Source organism: Choloepus didactylus, chromosome 26 (assembly GCF_015220235.1).
Source record: "Choloepus didactylus isolate mChoDid1 chromosome 26, mChoDid1.pri, whole genome shotgun sequence".
NCBI classification, from domain to species: domain Eukaryota; kingdom Metazoa; phylum Chordata; class Mammalia; order Pilosa; family Megalonychidae; genus Choloepus; species Choloepus didactylus.
In genome coordinates, this window is record NC_051332.1 from 8,195,820 (window position 1) to 8,207,613 (window position 11,794).

Consider the following 11,794-nt stretch of genomic DNA (forward strand, 5'->3'; position numbering starts at 1 on the left):
AAGTTAAACACATCATTTTAAAGAAAACAATCACACTGCTCTGTACTGTAAATTAGATATTAACCTTAGAAGAAATATATTCTTTAAAAATATTTATATTAAAACCTTCAGCTAAATATATATTTCCTCCCTTTTTTGGAAACCAAATGCAAATGCAAATTTGTGCTGCCTCTAAATATTTCTGGACTATAACAGATTTTAGATAATTTTCTTTCTCTTGCTATCCACTGATGCTTTAGAATATCTTAAAGAAATTTTCCTTTTAATACTTTATGCATCTTCTTTATACCTATAGGAAGTGTTCACCTTTAAAATGATAAACCATTTGATGATTTGTTTTTATACACATTCTATATGGTTGCATGTTTGAATGTGTTTGTGTATATTTTCAATAGTTAATCTTAAGAGTGCAGAATATATCTGTATATTTCAACCATTTTAATCTGAATACTATGTATTATAACTACAAATCTCCTTCTAAATAGATGAATCCTAAAGTAATATGTTCAAAACTAAAGGCTGGAGAATATTAAAGACTAAAAGTCAGAGTTTCTAAGTAGTGCTATTCAACTACATTTGCATTTATGCAACAAGAAAATTTTTAACTTACAGGAAAATGTGAGAGTCATGTTAATCTTTTTTCTTCTCATCCTGCATATTATGTTTGTGTTTATCTAAGTAAAACAATCATAATCTGAGTTATTTACATCAATATATCTGATAAAAGCTGAGAAACTTCTGACTGAGATGCATAGCTTTCTTAGCCAGTAACCAGTAAGTGGATGATATTAGAGCAATCAGAGGCTTCTTTATAGAAATTCTGATGATATCCATGTTTTTCTGATGACTCCTCTTTAGTCACCTTCAGATGAATTAGAAGCTCTTAAGGGAAAAAAAAAAAAAAACAAACAAGCAACTATTAACTAATTTTTCTCAAAGCACACTGGAACATGAAAAAATATAATTTTGATTCTTTTAATGGAATATTAAGCATTGGTATAAGTCCCTTGACCAACCAATCTCCTACAGTTTGCACTTCTGGAAATTGAGCCCCAGATAAAGGAATTTAATACCAGAATCAGGACTGGAACACAAAGCTTGGGGGCTTCAGTAAACTGTACTTTCTACAATACTTTATGCATATTTTCTTAGTTAATCCTTATAACAACTCATATGATAGACCCTCTCATTCTCCCATTTACCAGTGAGGAAACTGAACACATCAGTATTAAATACATGGTTTAAGGTCACACATCTAGTAAATAGCAGAGCTGAGAACTGAGACCCAGACTTAAACCATTTAACTATTAATGAAATATTTCAGATTTCATTAAAATGTAATTCTTAATGCAACAAAAAGACACCCATCTAGTTAATCTTTATTCTATCTTTACTACTCACCATCACCAGGAACAAGCTGGGAAGTGATGACGATGATAATGATGGTATTAGCCTAATCTGTACTTTGGTGGCAAATACAAGAGAGTTTTATGAAGAACCATCAGTTTTTCAATCCTTTGGCCCATGAATAAATATTACATAAGTAAACAAAATTTCTATTCATAAATTAGCTCAAAATATTTAAACTAAAGTATTAGAATGTGCTAGAAGGTATACAGAATACAGATAGCCAACTGAATTTGATAACAGCAACAAAACAAAGATAGCCTCCTTTCCAACTCTTCAAAATTTTTCCTTAGTTTTCTAATATATTTTAGAAATTCCATGAATTTAAACATATATAGGCCTTTGCTCAGTATTTTATTTCTCTAATTTTGCTCAAAGTAAAGAACTTTAGAAGAAATGGGGAATAAAGCAGGGAAATGGGGAATATAGCAACTAATATCTATGTATCTATCTATCTATGTATTTATCTATCATCTATTTCCAAAGGCATAGTAGGCTGAAATAAGAACTAAATGTTTAACAGTTGCAGAAGACATTACTTTTTGAAAGCATCAAACTAAAATTAGTTTTGTAATGAGAAATCCCAGTAATCAAGAAATGGTTGCATTAAGTTAATTTAGTCCTCTTTCATTTTCTTATCATCCTGAGCTAATGAACAATAATATAAAGGTAAATGAGCTCATAGTTCCTGATCTCAAGTTCAACAGATTTAAGGCAGAGAGAAATGGAAATGAGAGACTGCCATAGAATTTAATGGTTGAAGGCCTAAGGTAGGAGATGATTTTAAAGAGGAGAAGATGCTTGACCTCATTCTTATTATACTTGTTGGTTGACAGTATGGATATTAGCTGACAAGGATTCAAATCTTCCTCAAAAATTCTTAAAAATTGTTAAAAGGAAGGGGCTTTCTTTTTTTCTTTTTTCTGATATGAGTAAAGGATTTATGTTAAACTATTTTACAGTTTAATGAAGTCTTTTTACAACAAGTATCTAAAATTTGCAATGTAACAAACTGGAGACAATATTTTACTCTCTGATTATGGAAGAACATTTTTTTGCCAGTAACTTTGACTAAGTTTAAGCTTCTAATATATTGCACACCTTCTGAGTTTTACAAAACTAGTGAATAAATAAAACATATTTATCTTCTAAATGTTGGGATTAATGAAAAAGGTATTTTTCTTCCCAGGAGAAAGCAAGAAAAAAAGTTCTTCTGAAATCTATGCAGATTAATAAAAACTAAACACTAGAAGTTCTGTTACTATATTTCTAAAACTTCCTATTATTTTAATACCTTCTGTGTAATGACATCATATATATATGCATAAGAAAAATGAACATTTTTGATAAAAGATATGTGAGAAAGAAGAGAGGGAAACAGAAAAATAGGAGAGGCTTGGAAAGGGAATGCATAGGAAAAGATAATATAAATGTGGAATGGCTGTATTTGTCACATGTATTTACTGATTTCTATTTATTTTATTAGATTAAATGTATCTCTATCTGGATCAAATTTAAAGAAATGCCCAATTTTACTGCTGTGACAGAATTTATTCTTTTGGGATTAACCAGTCATCCTGAATTGCAACTCCTTTTCTTTGTGGTTTTCTTACCTGTGTACATTATCACCCCTATTGGGAATATTGGCATGATCATATTAATCAGGATCAGTCCCCAGCTCAATAGCCCGATGTACTTTTTTCTCAGTCATTTATCTTTTGCAGATGTATGGTTCTCCTCCAATGTCACACCTCAAATGTTGGAAAACTTAGTATCTGAGACCAAAACCATTTCCTACCCTGGTTGCATTGTGCAATGTCTTTTCTTCATTGCTTTTGTCCATGTAGAGGTCTTCATTCTTTCCATGATGGCCTTTGACCGATACATGGAAATTGGCAACCCTCTTCTCTATGGCAGCAGAATGCCAAGAACTATGTGCATTTGACTGATTTCTTTCCCTTATATATATGACTTCTTTATTAGTCTGATCTCCACACTTTGGACCCATGGTTTGTACTTTTGTGGAAACATTGAGATCAACCACTTCTACTGTGCAGAACCAGCCCTCATCAAAATGGCCTGCACAGGGAACTATATTAAAGAAGACACCATGCACACATTAGCAGGGCTCAACTTCTCTTATTCTTTATTGATCATTATTGTCTCCTACATATTTATCCTTATTGCCATCCTCAAAATGCATTCTTCAGAAGGAAGAAAGAAAGCCTTCTCCACATGTGAGTCCCACCTGACTGCTGTCACCATATTTTATGGAACGCTCTTCTTCATGTATCTTAGAAGCCCAACCAAGGATTCTGTGGAACAGGGGAAAATGGTGGCTGTGTTTTATACCACAGTAATTCCTATGTTGGACCCCATGATCCACCGTCTTAAGAATAAGGATGTAAAGGAGGCCATGAACAAAGCAATCAGTAGAACATTTTTAAATAAATGAAGTGGAAATTTACCACATACAATGAGATACATAGTCCAATGGAAAGGGTAGGAGATTATAATTTCTTTTGGATATTTGAGGAAAAGTGTTATTTGTCTTTCTAGTGAGTAGAGAAAAAATAATATGTAATTGAAAAGAAATTAATGATATAATAGGCAAAAGAAGCATGTTTTAAACCCAGGACATTCTAGGGCTATGAAATTTTAAATGACAAAAATATGTTGAGTATTAATCTACTATGGTTCTTTCCCACACAATATAAAATTCAGTGGTTATTTTGAAATAGAGAATGTTTTATTTATGGCCCTTTGATATTTCACTAATCTATTCTTCTAAGTCTTTTTGTAAAAGAATTATAATTCTCTCTTCTTGCACCTAGAATAAATTTTAGTTCTGGATTATATGTTTATTTGCCAGTGCTAAAATTGAGTACCATTGCACCATAAATCACTGTAGTAATTGATGACAACATCCCTGATAAATGAAATATCTTAGGTGAAATCTGTTATAAAGTCTACGCAAGCAACATTAATTAATATAACTATGTACTGCATGAGTTTTTATTTTCAAATGAATGCAAATAAGTTCATACATTTATGTATGAACTTATTTAATATCCTATGTTATCCTTTTAACATTCTATTTTATAATGACTATGAAAAAAGAAGATACAATCTCATCATTGTTCTGAAATTTGGAATGTACTTCCTTAATTAGATTTTGACAGCTTATTATCAGAATATTTTGGAAATATATATATATTTATTCTTTTTTTCTCTTTGTGCTTTTTAATTTAGGGTTTTGCCTTTTTTTTCTTTTTTTGGTGGGAATAGAAACTAGCTGCCATGTAGTAGTACTAGCGTGCTCACTTGCATCTTGTCATACATTTTATATGTGACTTTAAAAGCACACTTCAAACCATATATTTCATACTTCCTGCCTGGCATTGATGCATTAGGTCTCTTCAAAGAAGTTTTGTACAGATATGGACACAGGCAATCTCAAGATTGAAAGGCTACACATACTAGAAAGCAAGCCAACAGCACCAATTATCCTCCCTTCTGCCCATGCCTGGTTCCCAATTTCCCTTGATCTTCTACAGCCATTTAGTCTTTACAAATATAAACATCCCTATTTCTGAAATTCTAGAAACCTAACCAAGAACATTGAATTAAAACCTCACATATGTATATTCTCACCATGGATTGTAAAACTTTGTCAATTTGAAAGATGCAGAAATATCTCATCGTTTTAATTTAAATACCCTGGAGAACTAGTGAAGTTAAACATTACCTGTTTCTTGGACATTTGAATTACTTTAATTCTGTTTATTTGTATCATCTGTTTTTTCTATCAGGATAAACATATTTTTTAGTTGAAGTTGAAGTTTTCTATTAACTCTATGTTTCGGAATATTAACTCACTGAACTTTAAGATCCATGAGAGAAGAGGCCATTTTTTGTCTTAATTGCTGTTACACCACTATTCTAAACTCCTTGTTATAAGACCTTAATTAATATTTGATACTTAAATTAATGGACTGATGATCCATTATATATGACCCATCTTTTCCTTAAATTTTATTGTTTACCATCTAATTTTGATTATTTTGCTTTATAACATGCTAATAATTTTAATATCTATATCTTCTTGGTTCCTTCATTAGTGTTAAGATTAAAAGGTCCTTTCCAACTGTTGGGTGACAGAGTCTGCCATGTTGTCCCTAAGTCCAATTCCCATTTCTTTTTGGGTTTTTAACAATAGACATATTTTTCACTTTCCCTTGCAGTTTCTGTAACCAAGTGGCTGAGGTGTCTATAAGGGAATATGAGTGGAAGGGTGGTGCACCGAATCTAATTCTGGCCAATATAAGTCCTCCAGGTTGATCCTCTATGTTTTCTTGCATGTTTGTTTGCTTTTTACTTGTTCACTAATTGCAAACAAAGTTCCCAGAGGACAGTGTGAAGTCACTGAATCACCATAATTAAGGCCTCCTTCCAGCATCTGCATTGGACTGTTATATGAGCAAGAAATACATGTCTGCTGTGTTGAACCACTAAGATTTCACAGTTTACTTGTTGCAGCAGCAAATATTATTGTAACTTGCATGGGTGGATTATACAGCAATTCACGTAAAAGCTCATGCAATATTTTATTCACATAAAAGTTGAGTGTGAAATATTTACACTCAACAATTTAACTCATTAAGAATTTGCCTCTGTATGTGTGGTTTGAGGCCAGAATTTAACTTTAATTATATAAAATATAAACCAGTTATTCCATCATTAATTTAATAATCTGTCCCCACTAATTTTTAAATTCCAATAAAATTTACATTAATTTGTTTATATTTATTTTTGCCAATTTCTCAGCATTCTAACCTGTTGCTTATAAATCATCATTTAATTCATTCATCCATCTAACAAATACTTACTGAGTGCCTAATATTTACCAGTCATTGTTTTAGTTATTTGATATCAATGAATTAAAGAGAAATTCCTTGATTTTTTGATATTTGTATTCCAGTGATCTGAGATGCACAGAAACATTTAACATAAGTATATTATGTAACATTTTAGACTGTGGCATTAAGGAAAAATCTAGAAAAGAATAGAATAGGGTGAAGGAGCCAAGGAATGCCACAGGCTTAGGGTAAATTTTATTGAGAAGGTGATAGCTGAGCAAAATCCACATGAGGGTGATTAAGGGGTTTAGTCATGTTTGGGTGTTTGAGGGGAAGTATTCTCAGCATATGGAACAGCCGTGGCTAAGGACTTCAATGTAAAGCATTCAAGGAGTGCTTCAAGGGTAGCCTGGAAGCTTTGGGGCTGGAACCCTGAGTCATGATAGTGGACTATAATATCAGAGGCATTACAGAGAAGGGGTGACCTCTGTGAGTCATTGAAAGGCTTCTACTCTGAGAAAAATGCTAATGGAGGGTTGTGAGCAGTGCAGCAGCATGACCTGACATGTTTTAAGAAGACCACTTTGGTTTCTGATTTTAGAATGGTTTATAGAGCACTAGGGTGAAAGGAAGTTCTGTAACCCTGTGATCGATGCTAAGAACAGGGTAGTAACAATAATGGTGATGAGAGGTCCTCAGGATCAGGATATATTTTTCAACATAGAGTTCTTGTTGCATAGTGTTGTTGGTTTGAAGTGGTTGCTCACCACAAATTACATTTCCCACCATTCTTGTAGCTAGGTACTACAGTGTGACCAGTTCTCACCAATGAAATGCATTGGTGATTTATATGTGAAACTTGCAGACTGGTATGTTTAAAACACTCATTGCTTCTCCACCTTCTCACCAGCATCTAACAACTGTATATATTTGCTCAAGGTGTCTTTGTAAAATATATAATCTAAGAGCAGAGGCCCCTGACAACTTGAGACCTTGAATGACACTGTGAAACAGACCTCTGCTATGATCTGGAGCACTTTGTACATTTAATGACCAAGAGACAAAATTCATAATATTGTATGTTTTATACTTACCTATTTTTAATTTATATTTGCTACTAATTTGTCCTTGTGTTTACATGACCCTTTGTCATCCACAAGGACTAGATTCTTGATTTTTTAAATTAGCTTTAATTTTTTCTGTTATCAATTTTTGCTTCTATTTTTATGAAACCCATTTTTCAACTATCTTTAAGATTATTTTTTAATTTTTCTAACTTTTGGAGTTAAATGCTTGGTTGATAAATTTACAGTATTTTTTATTTCACAATGATAAGAACATGAGACTGTATTTCAAATTTGGACCAGGCCATATACTTCAAAATGCATAATTCCCACTTCTGTTATTTTTTAGTGTGATTTTAGTTTTGCTTTCCTCTTTGATCCAAGAATTATATAGGTAAATGTAATAGTTTATGAATTATTGCTTTAATAATTTAATTTTAAAGTTTTATTCTTTCTGTTTAAAAAAAAGCCTTTACTCTTCCTACATTTTAGAAATTATCCAAGCTCTTTTGCACTTTGCAAAAGGGAATTTTAGCATGTGCTTTTGTAAATTTAGATTCCATATGAAAAATCTATATGATTATTAACCTTATTTCTACATTTTTTTTTTCTATCTCATTGGGAAACACTAAAAACATATATTAAAATTTCAAATTAGCAGCTGCAGCAAGATGGCGTCGCAGCAGCAGGGTCGTGAGGGCGGTGCGCAGCTGGCGGGGTCCGCGGCGGAGGCCGACCCCCTGGGCCGCTTCACGTGTCCTGTGTGCTTGGAGGTGTACGAGAAGCCGGTACAAGTGCCCTGCGGACACGTCTTTTGCTCTGCATGCCTGCAGGAATGTCTGAAGCCGAAGAAACCTGTCTGTGGGGTGTGTCGCAGCGCTCTGGCACCTGGCGTCCGAGCCGCGGAGCTCGAGCGGCAGATCGAGAGCACAGAGACTTCTTGCCATGGCTGCTGTAAAAATTTCGTCCTATCCAAGATCCGGGCCCACGTGGCCACCTGTTCCAAATACCAGAATTACATCATGGAAGGTGTGAAGGCCACCACAAAGGATGCATCCCTTCAGCCAAGGAATGTCCCAAACCGTTATACCTTTCCTTGCCCTTACTGTCCTGAGAAGAATTTGATCAGGAAGGGACTTGTGGAACACTGCAGATTATCCCATAGCACGGATACCAAATCTGTGGTTTGTCCTATATGTGCCTCGATGCCCTGGGGAGACCCCAACTACCGCAGCGCCAACTTCATAGAGCACATCCAGCGCCGGCACCAGTTTTCTTATGACACTTTTGTGGATTACGATGTGGATGAAGAGAACATGATGAATCAGGTGCTGCAGCGTTCCATCATCGATCAGTGAGCAGAGTTTCTGCTATCCATCTCATGTTCCAGAGCTTCCATTACATGTTAAGCATGAAACATTTGACTCACATGCTTTAAATGTACAACAGATGAGGGATTGAGCCATGGTGTTGAGGACAGGGGAATAGGGTCCCCAGCTCATAGTCCTCTTTTTTCTTTGGGCTCTTGCCAAAGCTGTCTTCCCTTACTGTTAACCTTGTTTGTCACATCGTCTAATCTTTTTTTTTGTCTTCAGCTACTTCCTAGAGCTAACTTCTGGAAGAGAATCCAGCTTCTCCACCTGTTCTTGTTCCACACTTGTTCCTCCCATCCCGTGTTCATCCCTCAGGTCCTCCCAGCCAGCCAGGATCTTTTCGGGGTCACAAATAGCACAAATGAAACGCATGTCTCCTTCCCTAGTCCCTGCAGTGTGTGAGCTCTGGCAGTGGTGTGTTGATCCATGATGAAGCTCCCAGTGTGCCATGGCATTTCTTGTTGGTTGGTCTTTGGCAGCAGCTGGGGTTACCATCCTAGGGAGCACTTCAGAAGTCCTGTTGGGGTGAGTGTTCTGGATTTAGCATGGTCTGATGCTGGAAGTTTTGATTAGTGATATTTTCCTACTACCCCTGTACACCCTTGAAGTTAACTGGGTCAGTCCTAAATGCCTGCATGGTGCCTTTTTAGGATAAGGTGTAACCATATATTTTTAGTGAAAGTTTCTAGGTTAGGAAAGTTAAAAACCCATATATCCATAAGTGGGGAGGAAGTTCAGCTAAGCAGTGGGAGGGCAATAACTTTTTGGTTCTGATTTTCAGGCTAATGAGATACTTTTGAATGTCCATTATACCTCTTTATTTGGGGCTTGCTTACATTCTTGTCCTTGAAGTACGAAAGGGAGTCCTCAAATGCGTAAGAAGGATGAAACTTGGGAGATTCCAGTGGATACTGGTTCTTCTGTCTTCTATTTGGTAACTTAGATTAAATTTAGCATTGTTTTTCTATCACAGACTGGTTTCCTTATGAACCTGATTTCAACCTGTAAATGGGTTTGCAGCCTGCTTTCTAAATACAAAGAGAGGTTATAGAAAATCTGATCTCACACCCAGTTGTCTCACATAAGACAGACTTCATAAAGGCAGAACATCTCCTGATGAGCAATTGTTAACAAAAGTGGTCTCCTAGAAACTTTCTTGAAGTTAAAGATATTTTACAAATATTAATAAATATAAGGCTAAAAAGCTGTCAGTCTAACTGTAGGAGCAGAATCTAATCAACCAGAAGACATTTGAGAATCAGGTCTGTTTTTTCAGGTCCAACATTGTTAAAATATGGACATTTTTCTAGTCAGTGGCTGAGGTTGCAAATGGTGCAGTGCATTGGGCCCATGCACTGCTGCTGGGGGCCTCCCCCTGCCGGCCAGGAAATAGCTGCAGGTGCCTCGTCACCAGGGAAGACTGGGCCCATTTGGGGCAATAATTTTTTCTAACGTGCTGTTGCTTGGGAGGACCCAGATATTAAGGTCAGCTTCTTCACTGTAATTTCTGGAAAAAGTTCACTCAAAACTCCTTGAGTTGAGATTACCTTTGTAGGATTTTGGTGGGAGATTTGACAAAACCTTCATTTGAGAAAACTGATTAGAGCAGGTCCACCTCACCAGTGGTATGGAGAACTTGACTTATTTTCTTGTATTAAGTGCACTTCATGTATTTCTAATAAGACTTTGCAGAAAGTGAAATTTGTTATGTTCTGGCTTTTAAACCATGAAATATAAATAAATTTCTTAATTTATCCAAAAAAAAAATTTCAAATTCATTTTTATTTTATTGTCTCTTTATATAGTTTTTGTTTTGTTAAATATATTGAGTATATAACTTCATGGTGGATGATACTCTTCTTCATTTAAAAGTAACTCTTTCTTGTTTAATGCTTTTCGATTTATCTCCTACTTTGCTTCAGATTAATACCATATTTCCTGCTTTCTTTGTATTTATATTCACTTACCCTGTGCTGTGTAATCTTTCTGAGTTTTACATATGTCAACAGTAGACAAAAGATAGTTTTATTTTGTCATCTCCCATCCCACAAAACCAAAATATTTTAAAGTCAGTTCTTTTATATAGAGGTTATCTTCACTGTGGGTAGTGGATTTTCAAGGAGATGGTCAGGCATATTCCAGATTTTACTGTGTTTGATCTTTCTCCTCTAATCTATCCATTTGTTTTGGTGTCAAATTTTGAGGAAACATCCACAAAACTTGCTCACCTCTAGAGATCCCCAGTAAATATCTCTCAGCTTATCTTGTGATATCCTCCAGAGCACACATTTCACTCAGGCTGCAACTTATTCACTTTGCCCTCACCAACCACATTTAGACTGTCTACTGGATAAATCTTTGATATGTTTGTTCCTTCATTTTTGTGGTTTTGACACTTAAGCATGTAAGGCAAGTACTAGAAAATAGAAGATAACAGTGTGTTGTTTATTCAGTTGTTCTTCTTTACACATTTTAAAAGGAAACATTTTAAATACCTTGATATCAAAATTAAATGAAGCTATATTGTCCTATAATGATTTCATGGCAAGAAGAAAAAATGAATTTGTACCAGATTGTACATGTCAACTTGATTAAGACTGGGAACTATGAAACTCAGGATCCCCTTCTCCATATGCTTCTTGGTTAGAGTTGGCAAAAAGAGGAACTTGTGAGGGATGTGAAAGGTGGAAAGGATGATAAGTCTTTACTCTCTGTGTTTGACAGAAGTAGGCTTCCAAAGGTGTCCTCCTCCTATTCTCTGGAAACTGTAACTATCTTATCTTACATGGAGAAAGGGATTTTGCAGATGTGATTAAGTTAAGTAATTGTGCCAGTTTGGATGTACTATGTCCCCCAAATTGCCATTATCTTTGGTCCAAACTTGTTGGGGCAGGCTTATTAGTGTTGATTACATTGAAACTTCTTGGTTCAGTGTTCCGATGGAGATGTGACTCAATCAAATGTGGGTGAGACTTTTCATTGGATTATATCCATGGAGGTGTTGCCCCACCCATTCAGGGTGGGTCTTAACTGGATCACTGGAGTACTTTAAAAAGAGCCATACAGGCCCAGATGCAAAGCAGGTGTGGTG

At 35.2% G+C, this 11,794-nt stretch overlaps 1 protein-coding gene and 1 pseudogene across 1 annotated transcript; both read left to right on the top strand.

Annotated features, from left to right (window-relative positions):
* The first annotated feature begins 2,929 nt into the window (after positions 1-2,929).
* Positions 2,930-3,862, top strand: LOC119520862 (annotated as a pseudogene).
* A 4,139-nt stretch (positions 3,863-8,001) lies between these two features.
* LOC119520851 (E3 ubiquitin-protein ligase RNF114-like) lies at positions 8,002-8,781 on the top strand. Its single transcript, XM_037818735.1, has one exon. The coding sequence runs from the start codon at positions 8,002-8,004 to the stop codon at positions 8,686-8,688; it is 687 nt and encodes a 228-aa protein (XP_037674663.1). The 3' UTR covers positions 8,689-8,781.
* Positions 8,782-11,794: the final 3,013 nt, after the last annotated feature.

What these genes read in the sequence shown, in the direction of transcription:
- LOC119520851 (XM_037818735.1), top strand. Translation starts at nt 8,002, where the DNA reads ATGGCGTCGCAGCAGCAGGGTCGTGAGGGCGGTGCGCAGCTGGCGGGG.